This window comes from Chaetodon auriga, chromosome 6 (genome assembly GCF_051107435.1).
Source record: "Chaetodon auriga isolate fChaAug3 chromosome 6, fChaAug3.hap1, whole genome shotgun sequence".
Taxonomy (NCBI): domain Eukaryota; kingdom Metazoa; phylum Chordata; class Actinopteri; order Chaetodontiformes; family Chaetodontidae; genus Chaetodon; species Chaetodon auriga.
Window position 1 is genome coordinate 13,777,468 of NC_135079.1, and position 22,176 is coordinate 13,799,643.

General features: G+C 45.2%; 1 protein-coding gene across 2 annotated transcripts in view; it reads right to left on the reverse strand.

Moving 5' to 3' along the window:
- The window catches only part of igf1ra (insulin-like growth factor 1a receptor), a 79,133-nt gene that overhangs the window by 13,273 nt on the left and 43,684 nt on the right, over nt 1-22,176 (reverse strand). Inside the window, exons 3-17 of one of the 2 annotated variants that reach the window (XM_076732966.1) lie at nt 11,372-11,672; nt 10,415-10,551; nt 9,558-9,702; nt 8,558-8,766; nt 8,250-8,376; nt 7,361-7,596; nt 7,083-7,250; nt 6,635-6,842; nt 3,012-3,298; nt 2,762-2,904; nt 2,214-2,379; nt 2,003-2,105; nt 1,696-1,766; nt 1,376-1,605; nt 302-406 (exon numbers count right to left, since the gene is read on the reverse strand). In XM_076732966.1, coding sequence (XP_076589081.1) covers nt 302-406; nt 1,376-1,605; nt 1,696-1,766; nt 2,003-2,105; nt 2,214-2,379; nt 2,762-2,904; nt 3,012-3,298; nt 6,635-6,842; nt 7,083-7,250; nt 7,361-7,596; nt 8,250-8,376; nt 8,558-8,766; nt 9,558-9,702; nt 10,415-10,551; nt 11,372-11,672 — 2,636 coding nt within the window. Of the gene's footprint in view, nt 1-301; nt 407-1,375; nt 1,606-1,695; nt 1,767-1,996; nt 2,106-2,213; nt 2,380-2,761; nt 2,905-3,011; nt 3,299-6,634; nt 6,843-7,082; nt 7,251-7,360; nt 7,597-8,249; nt 8,377-8,557; nt 8,767-9,557; nt 9,703-10,414; nt 10,552-11,371; nt 11,673-22,176 lie in introns of both variants that reach the window. The other variant, XM_076732967.1, reaches the window with a different exon arrangement.

Genomic DNA, 22,176 nt, shown 5'->3' on the forward strand with positions numbered 1-22,176 from the left:
ACAATTCACACAATCACCTGCTTCTGCAAGAGAGAGACAGAATCTGTTCTACAGTTGAAGTGTGTGTGTGTGTGTGTGTGTGTGTGTGTGGGTGTGTCTGTGGATGTGTATTAATGATGTTGTGGGGACATAACATAATGTGAATCATTAAATTTTAGGGTGACGACTCAGGTTAAGGTGAGGGCGAGTCTATGTAGTGTCCCCAAAAGTGATGGAAACATGACGTGTGTGTGTGTGTGTGTGTGCGTGTGTGTGTGTGTGTGTGTGTGTGTGTCTGTGAGAGAGAAGAAAAGCTTCTTACTTCTTTGCGCAGAGAGCGCAGGTAGCTCTTGAGATCTCCACGGGTCATCAGCTCCATAATCACCAAGGTTGGCTGTCCCTGAGAGACCACGCCCAGCAGCCGCACCTACACCAATCAGAACACAGCAGAGGTCAAGCGGGACGAGTCAAAAGCCGAGTCCCAAATCCAAAACACACATTAAATCTAAGTCAGGTTTTGAGTGTGTGGTGTGTTCGTACAGAAAAAGTGACTCAAACCTCAAAAGAGTCAGCAAGCTAAAAATGCTTTTGAGTGTGCTGTTGATGGACATAATTCTCCCACAATGCAATGCACAAAGGAAATGTAGAAGATGCTCACAGCTGGGAAAAAAATCAAGTTGACAACAGATGGTGGTGAAACAGGTCCAGGAACAGATCAGAAAACACAAAATAACTATTACATGTTAGGAGAAACTTTTGACTTCCTCTCCGTGAGGCTGTGTAAAGTCACAGTTTGATGTCCGATGGCACATATCTATACTGATTTCTTGTATACTAACTGCAAGAACAACAAACCACAAAGATCAGTATATAGTATAAAGTATAAAATCAGTGGGTAGGCAGCTGCTCATATTTCACATCTTATATTCATAATAGAAAAACAGTTCTTCCTTAATTTGCTTTGAAGATGGTAAAAAAAAAAATCAATTTCGTTTCAATTATTCAAATAGAATTTAAGAGTATTTAGCTTTTCATCAGCCACACTCGATAAAAAGGTTGTAACACCAGCTTTCCAAAGGGAAAATCTTTAACACATCTGTGTAACGTAGTTAATGAGGCTGTGATCACGCTGATGAGAGAATGTACACAATCTCCAGGAGGCTGAACGCTGCCTCGGGCTGGAGCTGCCTGAGCAAAGACAATCACACTGTACTCGCTGCCCGTGACCCGCTGACACCTTTCTCTCTGCATCTACGCAGATTAATCAGGATGTAACGATAATCGAGAGCAGCGTCTTGCAGTTGGTTTATTTTTAGCCATATTGCGATGATTTATCTGCATTTATTTTCAGGCTTTTCTCACTCGGGCGCCCGATGGTAGGCCGCGTCCCTCTTACCACATGGTGACAGTTGAACTCCTTCATGACAGAGGCTTCGTTCAAAAACTCAATGCGCTCCCTCATGCTGGCCGACTCGTTCACCGTCTTGATAGCCACTCGTGTCTCAGGTTCGTCCTTGACCACTCCCTTGGCGATGCCTTCGTACACCATGCCGAAGGAGCCCTGGCCAAGCTCCCTGTGCATGGTGATCTTCTCCCTGGCCACCTCCCACTCATCTGGGACGTACACTGGCGAGACACGAGGGGGGCGGCGGGTCAACAACACTTACACAAACCAGAATGTGACCGAAAAACTGAGAAGATATCTAAGGTTCTTACTCTCTGCAGCACTGAAGTACTCTGGGTTGACAGACGCATAAAGGACCCCATTCCCCAATCTGTCGCTATTCCTGTCGACACAAAGGCAGCGGAGTTAGTCAGCAGGCAGCTCTGACTGCGGATGGCATGTGTAGCTCTCTACAGGAAGTCTACTCTTTATCACAGGGGAATGTTAATGAAAACAACACCTATTAACTCTAATTAACATTACACCGGTCATTAAGTTTCATGAGCAGAGCGAGGTAGAACAACATTATCAAGAGACTCTGTCTGATAATGTGGAAAACGTGTTCATGAAGACACTTGCCTCTTTTTGTTCACAAAGAAGAGAATGGTGGTGAGGCTGGCAATGAAAACTGTGACTATGATGGGAATGATGATGACCAGGTAGAACGTAACGTCGTCGCCTCCTGTCAGACAGAACAGAAAAATAAAAGCGATCAGCACTGACTCAAGGTCTCATTTCTTAAATACTTTAAAGTAGTAAAGCATTTATTGAGTGAGACTTGTTGCATTACGTTTGGGTGGAGGCACGTAAAAGAACACGCTCTCCGTCCAGGAGCCGTTCCCTGCTAGTGAAGTGGCGCGCACACGAGCAGAGTAATTCCCTGAGCCCAGGTTGGTGAGCCGAGCTCCTCTGTACTCGCGGTAGTGCTGCCGCGACACACACTCGTGTTTCTCAGGCTGAAAGGAAACAAACACTCTGTGGTTACTGTTTGAAAGACAGTTACCAGTCAGGGTTACGTCAGGGTCAGGCATTACAATGGAAACTGTGCATTCTGGTCATAAAAAGAAGAAGACGTTTCGTTGTGTTCATCTTAATCTGAGATTGTAAAATGTGAACATACGAGCAGTTTGTGACATTTTAGCTAGTTTGGATGCCAATCATGGTCCATTATGTGCACAGTGGAAACATGAAGCCTCCAGTACACTGAGAGAATTCTAATAACTTAACTACTTAATCGAGCTTTTTCGTGGAAAAGCCATTCGAGACACAAATCGTTATTCCGAGAAGTATTCACATATATTTAAGTATTTTGAGTGAAACGTGTCTGAGGGATCTCACCTCAGTCCCCAGACGGAACTTGATCTCATACATGAGGATGAGGCCGTTTGGCATGATGGGCTCTGGCCAGTGCAGCACCACACAGCCGTAAACCTTCTCACTCCTCTCATAGACCACCTTCCCAGGGATGTCATCTGCTTTGACTGGGAAACAGACACACACACACACACACACACAATCTTAATACAAGACTGTCTACAAAACTGGAAGAGAGGACCTGCACCACATCATATCCAGGTCAGTGTCTAACCTGCAGGTTTGGTCCTGGAGAAGACGAAGGCTCCAGCGCTGCAGCGTCCCACCTCCTCATTGCAGGCATGGAGGTCGATGCGGTAGACAGTGAAGGGCAGCAGGTTGGGGATCTCTAAATATTCTGCTGTGCTCTTGTCCTCTGAGAAGGGGTACTCTTTGATAGGAGGAATGCCATCTGTGCTGTTATCCCCGGGGCCAAGGGTGGTGTTCCCCCTACCAACACCCTCATGGAACCGCGTGTTATTCGCCACACCGAAAACATCTCTGCGTCGCCGATCTGGAGGTCTGTCATACAGAGGGACAAACAGATTGAACAGGCTGATTTAACTATAGTGAGAGCTTTATGATGATAAAAGACACAAACGTATGTCCTGGAAATCCTATTGTAACAAATAATTGTAGGTTTATAACTCCGAAAGCATTTTACACAAAGCTGAAGCATCTCGCTGAACCGGGTGGAGTGAATGTGTGTTTTGCATCTGTGTGCTGTGTGTGTGTGTGTGTGTGTGTGTGTGTGTGTGTGTGCGCTTCATGTGTCCAGATGCTGCAAACTACTCCCAGTGGAGCTGTGTGGAAGGATGAGGTCAGACAGATCATAGCGAGGTGGACAGACAGACAGAGAGAAAGAGAAAAAGACAGACTCATAGAGAGATTTTTTTCCACGGTAAAAAAAAAAAAAAAAAAACTGTCTGTCCAGCATATCCAAATCAACACAAAAAGCCTAAAAGGGAAAAAGCTGAAAAGTAACACAGAGATAAAACACGGCTTATAGTTTTGCGACACCAACATTATGAACCAAACTGTTCCACCATAATGACCAATTTTCAGCAGCCAAACTGAGGGCACTGCGGTGAACGGACACGTGGTCTCACAGTGCAGACGATAAGCTGCGGAGCCGCCCGGAGCTGGACATCGTCATTATTGAGGGCAAGCGGACGGCACCGACAGTTGTGACTGCAGCAGCGACAGCAGAGGCACAACAAACACCACAGGGCACTGAGCCTTCACTATTACCTGTGAACCTATAGGACGAGTCGGACGCACAAAGGAAAGAGTCCCTCTGACACTGAGAGCTGGACTGACAGCAGGTGACAACAGGTGATACACAGTATATGGAGCCTTTACAGAGCTATTGTAAGGTGATAAATGTCTAGTGGTTGTTGGAAAGAACAGGTGGCTGAGTTTTTATTACAGCATATGAAACAGCTCATGATTCAGACTGTAAGCAGGGAATTAGGGCTGCGACTGATCTACTGATTTTGTCCTCAATTCATAGATTCATTGTTTTGTCCATAAAATGTGAATAACACACATCACAATTTCCTAAAGCCTCAGATGGCACCCAAAAGTTGCTTGTTTTGCCCGACCAACGGAGAAAAAAAAATGATAAATCGATGTTCAAAATAGCCGACTGACTAAGCGTCTAGTAATAAACTAATAAAACGCTGAACTGAGAGACCTAACCGAGCAGAGCTACAGTCAAGCATCTGAACGGACGCACACCTACAGGAGGAGCGAACAGAAACAGACAGATCCGTGGGAAAGCCCGGTCGCACTGACATGTCAACATTCCTCGCTGACAGTTATAACTGGTGCGGTACAATCTGAAGTCCAGAGCTCCAAAACTGCTTCTATTACTACTGAAAGTACACTGAAAATATCTAAAAACTGACAGAAGAGCAAAGCGTGAAGACAGACGTGCGAGGCTCGTGAATGATGAGCTGTCCGGACGACAGACCCCACTGAGAGGACGGATGAAAGAAAACTTGAGGCATCTAATGTCTGTATGTGCAATACAAGTGTGAAGGGTTAAGCAGGGCCTTTCTAACACTGTGAGAAGGCCCATCAGCTGACTGAAGCATGACCTTATAACTAGTGAGTAACTACAGTTAGTGTCCTGACCTCGCCCGCTAAAAAAAGATCTACCTTTTACGCAATGGAATCCAGAGAGGAAAGCCGTGACTACCCATTCAGTCTGTGGCAAGTAGGGCACATTATTAGCGCTTGGCCTTAACTGCGGCAATGTATACTACAGGCTCAAGGAGAAGAGTGAAAGATCTCTGGATCTGAGGGAAGAAGAGGTATGTACTTATCATGAGTTTCAACAGCAGGTGACTACAGTAAATACACGCTCCAGTCAGCTGATAACAGGTTTTGGATCAGACCTAAACAGACGCTGCCTGGCAGCCATCCTCTTTTTGTGCAGCCATCCTCCTCTCCTCCAGTAAATCAGTCTGCCTTCCCTGCTTTGTTTGTCTTCTAGCGCTGATGGGGCTCTTCCCTCATTCATTTAAATTCCAGATGGATTCACTGTACATTTCCTGGCAGCTGTCTCGCTCCAGAAAAAAAAAAAAAAAAAAAAAAGAAAAAGAAAGAGAGAGAAAAAAGAAAAAGAATCCCGGACAAAGAGAGCGTGCAAGGGGAGGAGGAGAGTGGAGTGCCGAGTGGAGGGGGACAGAATGGAAAACATTTCCTCTTCTTTCTGTTTCTGTTTTCACCCGCCCTCTTTCCCCTCACCCTGGGTCTAAACCCTGAACTTTTGAAAAAACCTCCCCGGTTTTTGAGGCCTTTGCCTGGAGTGGTTTGTAATAATGCTGGCTCTGTTACAGTGGAGAGTCTGTGCATACACAGGCTGAGCCCTTCGCTGCAGGCCCGGGACCTGCCACCCGCCTGTTTCCTAGACAGCTATAGTATAACAAATCAACACAGCCAGAGAGAGGAGGAGTAGGAGGAGGAAAAGGAGGCAGGGCAGATATGAGTTCAATTACAATAGAAAGCTATGTTTTAGCATTCTTCCTCCAAAGACATATCGATCCAATTCCACAACAGCATTGCAAAGGAAACGAGAAAGGCACCGTGACGCCGTGTGAATGAATGAACTTTGGTTTGGAGGCTCAGAGGCATCGTTTAAAGCTACAGAACCATAAGATACCTGCTGGGTGTTTGCAGTGAGTAGCAACAAGTATATCAAAGGTCTCCATATTTCACAGTGATTGATGCTGGAGATGGAGTGTTTTGCAGATGCATAGATCGTGTGTGACTGTCTACATGAGAATAAAGGCGTGTGGGAGAAGACCGAAGCGGGAGTCTTTGAAACAGTGAAACATCCTTAGCCACGAGCAAGTTAAATGATAACACAACACAGATGTCAGTCCCTATTGTGGGGAACAAAAGCCTAAGCAGCTATGAGTGTGCAGCCAAACTGGGCCCTTCAGACTCCTTAATCACATCTCTCTCCTGGGTTTGTTTGTGTTGCCTAAATTGCTGCCTGCTAGGTCCTAACATCCCCTGTGCCACGGCAACAGAAAGCCACAAGCGCGCTAAGAAGGCTTTGGATCCAGCTCAGCATGTCTCCTCATCTGCACCGCCCGGCAAAAAGGGCCGAGCCCAGCGGGCCGGCTCAGCCCCCGTCCAGTCCATCTACAATACGCGGGCTCAGGTCCCGTCAGCTCCACAGAGGAGCCGTTAGACCCGGGCCGCCGCCTCATTTTGACCCATCAAGGCAAACAAGTTCAGTTCTCAGCAGAATGAAAGGAGGCACAGCGCAGGAGCGTTTAACGGTTTAAAGGGATCACTGTGAGGATGATACTATGTCTCCACTCCATCCGTGGCTTACTATACCTTGGCAGAAAGATGGCATTGTGAAGGAAGTTCTCGAAAACTTTAAAAAAGACGCGGTCATCCTTCTCACGGTCCTTCTCCTCGGGCGTCTTCTGGCAAGCACAGCACGGGCCCTTGTCTGCCCCCGCCAGGTCAGACTTGGTGGGCTTGGTGTTCTCTTCCATGTCTGTGAGCCCTGTGGCTGGGATACGGATCGGGATCTTCAGCTCTGTTTTAGGAGAAACCAAGATTGTTTAGGGACAGGCGGCATTCTGCATCACCAGAGCAGCCGCTTATAATATGCTTGGCCACATTTCCTGCAAAGAGTTGTTTTTGAATAACAGCTTGACATTTCAGGAAGCACACTTATTCACTTTCTTGCCGAGAGTCAGGCGACCAATCTAGTGTCTCTACGTAAACATCAGACAATAAAAAGATGGTATTGTTTTGTAGAATGAGTGATGCAGACCTTTGGAGCAGTAGTTATGTTGGTAGAGCTCTCTGTCCTCAGGCTGCTGCTGCCAGCGGACCAGGTAGTAGGTCAGATTGCCGTTGGGAAAGGCTGGTGGGGACCACTTCACCACAAGCTTGGTTGAGGAGTTGGCATACGCACGGGCCTCTTTGGGCATTGATGGCACTGCAATGAAGCCAAAGTCATAGATGGCATTAGCATTGCATTTACAAACAGCTCTAGAAATAATCGTCTACAGGAATGGTCCCAAGAGACGGATGGTCGGTCAGACTTACGCGATGGGCGTGTGCGAATGTAGATTATATCACTCTTTGCCCCAGTGATGTGTTTGTCCTCCACCTGCAGGGTAATGGCCTTCACAAAAATAGCATACTGGGTCCAGGGCTTGAGGTGCTGAAGGCTGACCTTTGGGTCAGAGTTTTCATCCAGAGGGAGATCTACATCCACCATGTGCCAGCTGTTTGAGCCACAGCCGTCCTGGCCGTCAAACTCTGTGATGTTCTGGAAAGGGCTGGTGAAGACATGACAGCACGTTTACAAAAAATGACATCTACTTATATCAAACTTGACTGCTCGTATGAAAGTAAAACACCAGGTCATGTTTGAAGATGTGATTAATCCTAAAAGACTTTGCCAAAGGTTTCACATATTTTAGCTCATTATTTAGTAATCTTGTGTATTTTACAATTTTTGAGTGATTATTTACCTTCAAGGCAGCCGTTTTCTTTGCTTTGAACCAGTTCAACAAGAAAATGTGACAGGTAATCAAACCCAGATCTTAAACAATAAGCAGACATGGATGCTGTGAACATGATGTTGTGAATTTGGTTGTTTTCCATTAGAGGAATTCTTCTATTGGTCATCTGAAATCAGAATGCCTCAAAGGCAGGAAATGAATCCAAAAGCTCAAAGCTGGAAAATGGTTGGCAGCAACGTGAATTGCTCACGGTTTGTATTGGGATAAAATATGCAAAACCAGACAGATATGATGATCTAAGATTTTGTTTTTCCATAAAATAGCTCTGATTTTGAGAAGTTCTGACTTTAAAGAAACAGGCTCAAAAGAGAAGTGTTTTTTGTACAAAAAAAATCACTTCTACCCACTCTGCCTCATGACTGTGTGTTAGAGAGGGGGAAAAAGAGAGTTAGTTAATGAGCACTCACGACTCCTTGTAGTAGACTATGAAGCTGATAAGGTCCCTGTAGCCCGGCGGCTGGTAGCGCTCCCATGTCATCCTGATCGTGTGGCTTGATGTGATGTTCGACTTGATCTTCAAGATATGACTTTCACCTGTTGTGACGGAGCAGGACTCTCAATGAGACACACATACAAACATTAAACGACACATTGCGGCTTTGTTCATGTCCTCACAAGCCGAATGACTGAAATAACTCAAAGATGTTTCTTCTTTTAAGATCACTTGTAACAAAAATGTAGATCAACCTGCCAAAGTTCATGAGAAAATACTCACAGCTGGCTCTTTCGCCGTTGTTACGGAAGTCACCCTCCTCTGGCTTCACAGTTATGCCCGTCTTATCCCACATCTTGTGGATTTCAGACATGCAGAGTTTAGGGTTCAGACGAAAGAAGAGTCGTCCGTTCAGGATAGTCAGGTTGTGCTGATTCCAGTCCCACAGGTACTGTAGATGCTGGTTGTTGATGGCGGAGAACGAATACATGCTGACAATGGAAGGAGATGAAGAGGAGGTTAGAACCACCTCACAGAGAGGAGCAACAAGTTTCTTTCATTTTTATTGTACATGTGTCATAGAATCTGAAGGTGTCAGAAATGTGGTTAAAACGTTTTGCCACCTGGTGGCAGCGTAAAGCGCTAACAGAGGGGGACATAGCTGGCGCTCAGGTTTGTGTGTCTCTCTGACAATGAGCCTGAGTTTGTATGTGAAACAGAAACAGCGCTGAGCTCCAGCAGCCCAAGTAACTGCAGCAGAACACCTCCAGAGCGAAGGGAATGTCTGCCATCCTCAACAGCATTCCTCCGGGTGAAACTTTACCCTGGGAGAAATGACAACAAGAAGGGCGACAGGATTTCCCATGACCCCGTTGGCCATTACCAAAAAAACTTTCCCTCATATCTGAGACTGCTGCTGATACCACAGTAAAGGCGATGCTGACGGACCTGAGACTTTCCATTCAGCCTTGTAGCCACACTCCCTTATCTCGCCTGTCGGCATCATTTTTAAAATGATACTGCAATATCTGAAAACAGTGTCCCGAGACGCTGTTATTTTTAGATTTGTCAATTTACATGAATGTACACCTCCACCATCCAGGGCAGACACCCACTCACCAAGAAGTCACTCTGACATCAATGCAACTTCAATGACACATTGGTGGCAACTCCCTGCAGGGCTGTGGTTAGCTCATGTCCTCTAATTCACTCAGTCACCGCACACAAGCATGCACACATTCACAGGCACAATGTGCAGACAAACAGCACAGACAAGCCATACTTGTCGATGAGTTCCTGCCCATTGATGTAACGCAGACTCTTGAGGAAGGACAGCGAGCCAAGTGCGTGGGAGTGTCGAATCTTCACATAGCCCGTCACTCTCTGGATCAATCCCATGAAGCTCTCCAGCTCAGACGCGATGTTATCTGGGGACAGGGGATAAACATAAACACAGTGTATAAACGCCACGTTAAAAAAATCCACAGGGACCTCGACTGCTACTATGACACCCAGACCGGCTCTTAACACAAATATCCCAATGAGCACTGCATTGTATAAGCTTTATCATATGGGGAGATTAGCTTGTGAGCCACCCTGTCAACTGAGCAAATAAACTGCATTATAGCATAATGTGATAATTGGGTTAGAGTGCAGGAAGCAGATGTAATGTTGTTTTGGTGGTCCTCACTGTGCATCCCAGCAGCTTAGACCACCAGGCTCTTTATCTGTCTCAGTAATCATAATATTTGCAGGGCAGTCAAGTGCAACATAGCATATTATAAGGCACTTACTAAGTCTTAATCTTACTTATTATCCTTACTTACTATCAATAAGCAGCAATTCCAGGGTTACTGGCCAAGTAATTGTCGGATACGGTCATGCAGAATAAGGCATGAACAAATGCTTTATAATGACTCTCAATATGCTACTAATATGCATGTTAATAAGCTGCTATTTAATGGTGAATATGTGTACTTCAATAGTGTTACCCATAGAGCTACTAGCGTGAATAATCTGTGTGGTCGGCGCTGAGGTTGCGGTGTACTATAGCTCTGAAGTGTGGTATGCAGTAGCATGGTCTACTAAGCTAAGCTGCACTGCAAAAATGACAGTTTATGTGATGTTAATAGCACTCACTTCCGCGGCGGATGTTGATGTCCAGATTGCCTTCGATGACGGTGCAGTCCTTCAGGGACTGAGCAGCGTCCACAGAGTCAATGATTGGGGACGTGCAGGGCTTATCGCACGGGCCATTGCAGGCACTGCACAACATGCTGTGCACAGCAGAGGCAGAGGGAGGGAGTGAATGAGAAGAAAGAGGCATGAATAAAAACTGTCACAAGAGCGAGAAAAACACTTTCATGAACTTTCCTTCCTCACCCAAAAATCATTTGTCCACTCCTTAACTCCCAAGCATTCCAATGGATTCAGGCAAATAAATTCAGTGCATGTGATACAAGGTCATCTCTCACACGGAGAGTTTAATCTTTTATGGGCCCTGATCTGAACTCGTGAGAGAGTGACTCACTGTATTGACCTCAGAGACAAAACAGCAGTGGTATGGCCAAAAACTGAACGGCAGCAGAGTCTGCATGGAAAGTTTGGGGATTGACGAGGCAAAGCAGGGAGGAAAGTCACACACAAAGAAGTTTTCTTATTCTGGGTTAATGTCGAACAAAGGAAATGTCAGGTGAGTCTCTTGAATCATTAATAGTCCAACATACTCTAAACCTCCAGCACTTCCAGCTTTGAGACCTACTTTAAGAAGAGGAATTGTGACGGGCCAGGTCAGGTGAAGTTCAGCTCAAGGATACTTTATGCAAATAAATTCTTTATGCAGTCGTACGCAGAGAACACAAGTGCCTTTAGTGTCCGTGAATGCTGAAGAGAAACCACTCTGCTTTTCTCAGAAAAAAACATCAGCCAGGAAAAAATAGGAAGAGCTCTGGCTCGCTCTGGGTCTCGATCCCGTTCAAATACAGAACAAATCTTAGACATGATGCAAAATGATCACTTTAAATATTTTGCACATTCAGTGTCACCTGGCGTCTAAATCATCAGGACCTAAACTAGAAGCGAAGGGTACGTCCTTACCGATTAGTCTCGTTGCGTGTGAAGCCAGAGGGGCAGTCGGGCATGCACTCTCCCCCGTGGATAACAAAGTGAGTGTCACCAGGCAGGTGAACTTGAGAGCACAGGTCCATGGTGATGCAGCGCCAGCCCTCAAACTTGTAAGTGTCAGGGGGACAGTCTGGCACACAGCGACCCTCGTGGTGGTAGTGGAGGCAGCCGGAGCAGGCCATGTCATTGTTGGGTTCAGTGCAGCTGCCAAGACACTGGCTGTGGCAACACTCCCCCTTGTCTGTACAGGCGAGCTTGCAGTGATCTGGGCATACTGGAGGAGACAGAGAAAGATGGGGAAGAGGTCAGTTTTGGGAGGGTGTAAACAGTCTGCACTGCGGGATGCTATTACAACAAAGTCAAGGGTGACAAAGGTCAAAAAGATACAAAACTAATGCGAATACAGCACAGATTGTCATTTAAACAGCATGCACAAAATGTAGAATAGCTTGTTTGGTAGCAGGCCAGAAAGCAAATAGGTTAAAGAGGAGTATGTGCGCTCAGTAGCACCACAAACTGCAGCCTCCGAAAAGACCATAAAGTTGAATCAACACCTCTCTAAAGTAGTTTCAGCAAAAACTGAGCAGTATAAAGGGATTTATTGCAGGGCTGTAGAATTAGCTTTAGCTATTCTCACATATTTTCTCATTCGTTAATGTTCCTCTACAATGGGAGAAAAGACGATTGCAGCTTGAACAAAGCTCTCAGTCCCGCTATCACTACAGCTTCTAAGAAAGAACTACTGTACATCGTTCCAGGCTGCGAGGGGAAAAAAAACGACAGTAAAACGCTTGTGTGGGGTGTTTCAAATTAAGCTTGAGTAACATGAATAATAGAAGCTCCTCTGTTTACTGAGCATCACTGAGAAACCAAAGCCCATAACAATATGTTATCAATAACACACAGCATTTTCCCATAGCTTGGGACGGACAAATAGTGCGTTTGACAAATTGTGCATCCTGACAGTTTGTCAGATTTATCTAACAGTGCTTACAAAATGACCATTAATGTATCAGCCTCAAACCCCCGAGAATAAGCCTTTCCAAATGCAAACTTTGGCACAGAGAAGACCAAAGTACTCATTCAGGTAATAAGACAGCAGAAAATGAGATCACCAGCTACTTCTAACAATCTCATCGGCCTCACGCTTAAATTAACAGTGACACGGATGAAAATGGCAAATGGAAAGTGTCTGTTTTTAATGTTCAAAAGCCTTTTTACTGTAGCCTATTTATAGAGAGGCACTTCTGAAAAAGCAGATGTAGAGTGAAGAAAGCAGATGATTCCCACTGTTAACTAATCTTGAGACACTGCAGGCAGGAGTGTCCTAGTTTCAAATGAGTCCACTCCATAGAAAAAGCACCTGGTGTGTGCGCGTGTGTGTGTGTGTGTGTGTGTGTGTGCGTGTTTGTGCTTGTATGAATGATTGTGAAAGGCCTGGTGACAAGGTGTTTTTGCTAATGATTGTTGGCAGTTTGAGAAGTCTCTGTCTAGATGAAGGCTTGCTGTGGGAAAGACTGAGTCAAGGGTTCAGGTTTCTTCGGGCAAATGAGTAACAGATAAGAAATCTGTCTGTAACTCTGATTCAAAGAAAAAAAAAAGGCTGTTTTGCATATTTGAATAAGAAATTGTGCAGGCAGCAAGACCCCCCCCCCCCCTTCCACACACACACACAGGCACTTGTTTGTGTATTCAGGCCTTAAGTGTTTACTATTTATTGTTATGCTCTTTGTTATTGCTGCAAAGCAAATTTCCCCACAGGGGCAATAAAGCTGAACTGAACTACACTGAACTGAACTGAAATAAGAGGCACAGCACTCCTGGTTCCTTAGCAACCGCCTCCTGGTGCAAAGCCAGAGCTGGAAGGAAATGTGCAAACACACACAATCATACACACTCAGACAAAAGTACACTAAAACACACATTTCACCACTCTCTTTCATGTGGGCTATTATCATTTTTCAAGACTGCAAATTTGACTTCATTGTCACCAGCGTCATTATTTCAGCCATCCTCATAACAAGCACTTCTACAGCAGCAAACGTGATGAAGAACGAGGAGGCATGTGCGTGCACATGCATGTTGGTATGTGAATATTTGCGTGTGCCAGAGAGAAAGAGGAAAAGGAGCTCTGCTTGTTTATTTGCTTTTAAATTAAACGCGGGTGTCGGAGCATCGCCGGTTCGCTTTGTGAATCAGTCACAAGAATGAAGCTGGCTGCTGAGCAAATCTCTTGATGAATATTTCATGTTGCTTTACAAAACATCTGTGTAGGTTAAGAACGTGACGGTGCACTACGGCAACGCTGCAGAGCGAACACACACTCCCCCACAGTGCCAACTCCAGTTTCGCTTCACAAGGGAAGGGGAATGAACTCTTCCCACTCCTGACAGCGTCTCAAATACTTGCCATTCTTTCTCACATTCAGTCAAATCTAATAGTGCAGAAGAGGTGAAGTGGTCTGTTTGGAAAATTCCTTCAGGATTCTATGACAAAAGAAAAAGAAACAAAACAGAAATCCTCTGGCTATGTCCTCAAAAAAAAAAAAAAAAAAAAAAAAACTCATTCAGTAGACCTGATAAAATATCTTTAGAACCTCAGGAATTTCCAATAACGGTTTTCCAATAGCACAGACCTTGAAATTACACAGTGGTTGCTGCGTGTTAAGGTACCTTCATGATGTCATGAGTAAGAAGAGTATTTAGTTATATGGCCTTTGCTGTGCTATGTATAACTTCACACTATGATCTGCACACCAGGAGTTGACTGGCTCTGTGCTTCCTCATGAATAGTGTATCTAACTAGTCTGGATCTGGTCCAAAGAAAATGGCAAAGGTCTTTTTTAAAACTACAGCATCAAATGCCAACACACACAGGTTCTCAGATGGCAGCTGTGATTTGATTGGAAATATGATGCTGACATTAGCGTGGTTAGAGCAGGCCGATCAGTGTTGCACATTTGCAGAGTGAGAAAAAAAAAGGGGAGAAACATCAGCGAGGCTTAATTTTCTTGGAATACTACCAAAAGGGGGCAGCCAAGGCAAACTCTAATGAGCCTTATTGGAGGAGGTCCCTTCCTTCCGCATCATTTTAACAGATTCCTCAATGAGGAGAAATTCCAAACATGCATACCTTCCGCCAGAAGAAAGTGGAGGGAGAGGGAGCTGCTCCCTTAAATCCATATAAGTCGACCCGGTTTCACTGTGTGACCAAACAACCCGTGGTATCAAGGATACAATCCTCTATTTATAGATGCTCCTAATGCGGCCCTATTTCCACGCTGCTGCTCTCTACACATAGCTATGCAGGGCATTGTGGGTTTCCACTACTTCAAAGGAAAGGGACTACCTAACAAGGGGCTCCTCTTAAAGTACGTCATCATCATCTTTGTAGTCCCCTGAGTGGATGTTTAATACGAGCAGGAATAAAGCAGAAGCATCAGTAGGCTGTGATTTGACCCTATTTCAGCACATAGGGTGTTAAATCAAGGAATTGTTGAAAGATAAAACTGCAGAGAACAAAGTGCAGAAAGAAAAACTTTGACAATGATCTGAGGCTGCAGAGTCAAATAAGTCAAACTGCCGAGAGTGGGGGCAGGGAGGCTTATGATGTTGCTCCTCTCATACAGTAGTTACACAACCCCCCTCCCTCCTGCTCTTTCCCTGAGCAAACACAGTCAGGTCAGACACCATAGCCAACCACCAGCCTGCCCCTGCTGTTCACCAGAGCACTGCGACACGTAGAGCGGCCGGTACCATTTCATCAATAGAAAACGAGACAACAGTCAGCACTGAGGTGACTCCTTCTCAGCAGCTGGTGCATCCCGTCAACTGCCGTTAAATAGAGCCGCATGGGGAAGGAAGACGCATCACTAATAAGCCTGAGAGACAGACAAGTGCTGTGTACCGTTTGTTTTTTGTTCTAAAGGTATCCTCCAGTCGCTGGACTATGTGAAGAATCTGCAGAATGTTTCAGGCCGCAGAGGATTCAAGGGGGAGAATGTTAATCCCTTGTTCCGCTGCAACAACACAATAACAACTTCGGGAATGGCTACAGAAACCTGAGGAGAGGAGGCTATCTCAGCTACAACATGAGGTTTAATGTGAGATAAGAAAAGAGGAAGATATAATTAAAAAATAAATAAAATAACACGCAAGAGTCACTTTCAGAGCAAAAAAAAAAAAAAAAAAGATATGAGCCTGCAGCAGAGCACAAGAGACGGAAAGCATAAAATATATTCCTCCATCAGGCTGGCGTTGCCTTCTTAGAGTGCAGCGGGCAAGAAGGGGTAAGGTCATGTGACCCAGAACCCTTCAGCCATGCCTTACCCCTCCGTTTCCACACAGCCTGTATTGACAAAAAAAGCAGCTTCGATCTGATAAGATGGCTAGATTTCAACACTGTCTGCCTGGAGAAGGGTCTGTATGTGTGTGTGTGTGCGTGTGTGTGTGTGTGTGTGTGTGTGTGTGTGTGTGTGTGTGTGTGTGCGCGTGCACAAGCGATTGGTATGAGGAAGGGTGAGAGGGTTCAAAGTCGGATTCTCAGACAAATGGCATTACTTTATTGAATAAAATCGCCGGTGCCTGAGAGGAAGAGGATTGCAGTGCACCAATGCTCCTCATCTAAATGCGAGTCATGTCGCGTTCGCCAGAGAGCACGCTGCGTAAGTAGACTACTACACTGTTTACATTGGGAGGCCGGTGACACGTTTACTGCCAGCAGGCCACTGCCACCTCTGACGTATGGTGCGAAAACGAAAAGTTCGGTAAGCTGATGTGATTTTCCCTAACCAATCATAGGTGTCAGCCGTGGTGAAACACAAAAATGACTAATGAAAGATGAAATATTTCATTCTTCGGAACATATCAAAGCGCAGTATGTTTTCCCTGTGTCACTGAAGATAAGTAGGAAGCGTGACAGACAGTTGGGAAATCATTCATTATTCACAGTGGGGCTCGAGGGGAGGGACGGCAGGGAGGAGGGTGTCGGGAAAGAGGAGGGTGGGGGTTAAACTGGGAGCTATCTGCTGGACCAATAGCAGGTGGGCAGGGGCGGTTCTAATCCTGATGATTGACATGTTATTGAGTCTGGAGCAGAGATGGTAAACAAGTCCTCTCTTGAGCAGGCGTTGGGAGGGGGAGTCGTAACCATAGTGATTAAGCATGGCTTTTCCACAGATTTGGAGAAACCATAAGTTCGGGGGAAAACCTGAACGGACGTAGCTCACTCAACAACAAGCCTTAGTGGCATTATTCCTGTAAATAGCGCTGACCCTTGACTGAACATCAGCTAAAAAACAAGACATGACTGAGCTGTAAGGACACCAGGATGAAAGTCACGTTAAGGTTTTTCTGCAGCAAGAAATATTTCAACTGACTGAGAATTTAAAAACAGCTTAGTTTAACACAAGAGTAGAAATACAGCCAGGATAAAATGCTGCTTTTATTGAATCTTGCATGATGGGACATGATGTGTGCATGATGACTGGACGATTTTGAAGGCGGCTGCTGTAGGAGCTGTATGTTAATTGTCTATCACACCGCCTGCCCTTGCTCCACAATATAAATGGGGCCATAGCTCCATTAGGACATGATTAAATTTATCTCTACATCACCTCCATTTACCACAGCATTCACTCTACCGCAAACTACAGTAATCCACTGCACTGTGGGGATGTGAAGCCTCCCACTCTGTGCAGAGTCAGAGCCGGTGAGCTCAGGTTACCAGAGCTGAGAGCAGTAGCAGACACTAAGGTAGCCGAACAGGAGTACAGTAGCAGACGGCAGGCCTATCAGGGGCTGCTGCTGCAGCCCAGATCGCAGGCCGACCCCCCCAGCTCCCTTAGCTCCATCAGGCCACATCCTCATCCGGCAACCCGATCCTCCCTGGGAGCCCCCAGTGGATCACTCCAGACACTTGTTTAAACCACATCAGCCCAGACGGCCAGAGAGAGGATGCTTCCTCCACTCACAGCCAAAGACAAACCGCATCAGAGATTCCAGTGCTGTCTTACTGCTACAGCGATAGAGTCTCAAGTGCCGGGATGGACTGATCTAATCTAAAGTGGTGTTTTTCACCTTTTCAGACAGAGTGTGTCTGGCCGCGCATGTTCGGCAAGATCGCCCGTTCTGCTGATCAGAGGGATTTTTTTCAGGGGGGGAACACTGCACAGCGTCATGATGTGATTTTCTCATGCAGACAGCTGGCTCAGGAAAGCTTGGCTAAATCTCTGTTCAGTCCTGCGCACAAAGGTGTGTGTGAGCCCATTCCTCCCTGTCCCAGTGTTTCTGGGTCTCTTCCACTCCCATGCCCACTAAAGACCAGCAATGTGTTTTTCACACAACTATGTGCTGGTCTGTGTGTTCAGGCATGCGTGGCATTTCCCCTCACTCGCATTCAGTCACAACACACACACACACACACACACACACACACACACACACACACACACACACACACACACACACACACACACACACACACACACACACACACACACACACACACACACACCGTTCCTTCTACCCCCAGGCCTCTGCTCACTCTGCAGCTGCTGTTGTTGTTGCTTTGTTGTTGATTGCACTTACTAACAGGACACAGGTATGCAGCACCGTCACATGTGAGAGCATTTTGGGCTTTTATCACTGAAGAGGAAGAGGATGGTCTGAAAGCGATTAAGGATGCATTAAAACGGTGGAAAAAGTGAGTAAGAAGATCCATGTTAACTGGCATTTACTGAAACGTTGACAAGTACAAAGTACACAAATGCTCTGATATCAGCATAAATCATTGCAAGTCATTATCAAGTATTAGCCACCATAAGACCATATGATAATAGGCAGGGATACATTAATATTAAGCACACCTCTGAGGTATATAAACACTGTATCCTGTCGACATCCTAGTAACTCATGTATAGCTGAAAGCATTGGCTGATTGTTTGATTAGATGACTGACAGAAAATTAATTGGCAGCTACTCTAATATTGTGCCATTTTTCAAGCATAACTGTCAAATATTTGCTCATTCCAGCGTCTCATATTTGAGGATCTGATGCTTTTCTTTATCACATATCACACATAGAACATGCAATTTAAATCGGGGATCTTCCACAATTTTCTAAAATCAGTTGTTCGATTAATCAAGACAATCTGCAGACGAATCAATAACAAAACAAAAGCTCTTAATTAGAATAGGAAGATATATAAAGAATTTTGGCATGAAAGTTCATAACAGACTGCAAATCAACTCCCTAAACTCCCTTTCAAAAACAGCTACTTCACAGGGAATTCAGATGTTAGTGTGTGGAGCTGACCAGTGGGGTCAAACCCCAGAACTTAGCCTGGGCCCAAGCTGAACCTCTGAATCCCTGTAGGCCGGACATTTAGTAAGACCGAAGTCCCAGAGTCCCAGTTCATCCCTTGACAGAGGGATGAACTGGAGTCACATATTTGTAGCATAAAGACGGGCCTCTGCGGCAATCTTCCTCATTAATGTAGGCAACTCTCCAACTAACTCATAGGACTCGTTCACAGTGGCTGTCAAGATTTGGAGGGTTTTTTAAAAAAAAGGGCTCATTAAACTATCATGTAAGGCACAGAATCATTTCAACTCAGCTTTGAACAACACATCTAAATCAAGCATTATTAGAGAGATGGCTTTTCTGTGACTACCCAATGGATGGCATGTAAGTACATCACCTACTGCATTCCTGATGCTGATTTGCTCATTTGAAGGAACAACAATCAGTGGGACAGTCAATTCATTCAGCAGGGGCAAATCAAAGTACTGCAGTTTAATGTTTCTGTTGTTTTCTGCCCTCTGGTTAAGCTCAATAACAGCATTCACAGAAATCATCATGTCAGTCACAGGCACCGAACGTGTCAGACTGCACAGCTAAGTAAGATGTTAAGGTAGGCATTAGTATGGGAAAAACAACTTCGGGGAGAACTCAGGCAACATTTTTTTTTCTTTCTTCACAGATTTGGAGGTGTTTCCTCTCACTAAAAGTAGCTTCTAAAAATACCTGACTTCCCAGATCTGCTTCATCAAATACACTGTGTTTCCTGGCAGTGCTGTGCCGGCTGGCTGGCTGGCGAGTTGTGCTGGCTGGTTGTTTTGCTAGCTGGGTGACTGGTTGGGGTTAGTGAGAGCATGTCAAGCCCTCACACCCCTTCAGCCTCCTACGCGCTGCACTCTAATCCCTCTTGTGAATGTGAGGGAGACAACCATTCAAGACTAATGCTTGGTTACTTGTATAAACTGTGCATGGTATCCATCAAAAACACAAGCTGTACCACGCAACACCAGAGAGAAACATAACAAAGTGTACACAGAAAATGAACAACTTACTGCTTCATTTGGCTCAGGTGCTGGATGTTTGCAGGCACAGCCTAACACCTGGCTGTGTACCCACCTGTCCCCAGACAGGCAGCTACCCAGAGAGAACCTGCCGCCATATGGACCAATGTTGATTCGCAACACATTCAAACTGATTGCACAGCACTTCAACAAACACCTTGGCTTTAAAAAAAAATAAAAAATCTGACTCTTGAATTATAGTACCTGTGAAATGTTGCAAGCGACCAAGTGCAGTACTTTGTGTAACATTTTTACTCCATACCCAAACTTGGTACAAGCCTATCATCATCAGAGCATCAGAATAGTAGTGGCTCTGGTGCCAAGGCCTATTTCTGTAGATGACCATCTGCAGCTTCGCAGCACACGGTGCCCAGACTTCATCCTGGCACGTCGTCCGGCATACATTCTCCCTGCTGGCACGACGTCTGGATTCAAAATGACACATCTTCATTTCACATTGACTTCAAGGAGGCCCTAATCCCGATTAAGCACACCAACATTTGCCTTGAGCTAAAAAGCTAATGGGGATAAGTTTGCATTGATTGCGGGCCTTCACACCAGGTTAATATGGAGCGCTTCGCAAACACTGAGAGGGCCATTAGTCAATTACTGAGCAGATAGCCGGCGGACAGTAAATCCTGAAATTATGGTTCAGTTTGTTTACATTTTCTATGTGTGTGTGTGTGTACACAGTAGCTTACATTGCAGTCTCTGTCTGTATGTCTGACTGCAGTTTCCTTGTCTTTCAGATGACAGTGGCTGGTTGCTGGCACACACAGACAGACTGCGGTGAAATGCCATTGCTCAGCCCATTTCTCCAGTGCATCTCCCTCTTCTCTTTGGGATATACGCCTCAGTGTCTGCCACCTCAGTGGAGCCTGACGTTCTGTGCAGTCCTATTAGCCACTTCAAATATGACATCTGGATTTAGGGTTTCCTTGTTCCTCCACTTAATTTCATTTTCACAGTGAGTTTCTTGAGGGTACACACAGTATCCTTTTTGTGAGGCTGCACTCGTTCTTTAAAAAGGACAAGCTGCGGGTTCAGCAGGGACAGTTGTGCCCAGAGTTAACATCTGTTACGAAGCAACACTGAGACTATTCTCTCCAACTGGAGAGACTTTAGTCCTAAAGTGTACTGGTCTGATAAGATACCACAGTCCCAGATGGTATCACAGTAAAGCGGTATTGTATTGATCCAGTAGCTGTTGTATACAAAGCTTCATTTTACATGAAAGAAGCCTGTCAGGGGTTTACCTTTTCTATATAAATATACAAACCTCTTGCTTGTTTTACCAATTTCCTATCCAGTCAGGGGGTTAAAGGACCAATGTGTAGGATTTAAGGGGATCTATTGGCAGAAATATGTTGTTTGATTAGTGTAAAATCACCTGAAACATGAATCGCGTTTTGGTTACCTTAGAATGAACTCTTTATATCGACAGAGGGAGTGGGTCCTCTTCCACAGAGTCCACCATGTTGCGATCTGAAACCTCACCCCTAGATGTCACTAAATCCTACACGCTGGTCCTTTAAACACTTGCAGTTTGCAGGTACTTCATGGACAGCTGAACAGCACACAAGAATAAAGGCACTTACTGGTGGCTTTGTGTCATGTTTGCACACTGATAAGGCCAAAGAGGACCAATCATGGGAAATGTTTGGCAGCATTTAACAATGAGCTGATTTTTCTCTTGATCCTTTCATTTAAATGCGTGTTCCTGCAACAGGAGAAAAAACTCCTTTGTTCACTATGCAATAACCCTGCTTAATCTGCACATGCAATTTAGCATTTTAGAGATTGTTCTGTTGTATTGTTACTGTGTTCTGTAGACTTTGTGTATACAGGAAACATTTTTGTACTTTTTTGTCTTTACTTTTGGTGTTTTTCTTCTTGTGACCCTGACTGCAAATCTCCGTAACTCCAAGTGCTTGGAGGTGAGAAACAGCTGGTGTGGGTTACCATGTAAATGTAAAGGCACCAATTACACTAAAAAGCCATCACAGTGCAGTAAACAGTGAACTCATTATAGCATGTCCTCATTAGTAATTGGGTAACAACAGCACCAAATATGGCAGTTGCACAAAGTCTGTGCAGCGGAGTGTAAAAACGTCACTGTTTACAAGTCTCAAATTGGGGGTTATGTCACCTTCAGCAAGTTTCACTCACAGGCTCGGTACAGACGCAGCACCTGAGCTTCAACCTAAGTTTTGATGTTAATCACAGTTTACCATGACGCAAGTCTCCAATTCACTTCTGGTCTCAAACACAAGCAGTACAGTCATGATACAGAGAGGAAACCATGGGAGTGACGGACTTCAGTCTCCTATCTAATCTCCACCATATTTAGTTTAGAGACAGGGTTTCGAGGGGAAATCAGCAACAGTATCAACCACAGAGAGCTGGGCTCAACAGCAA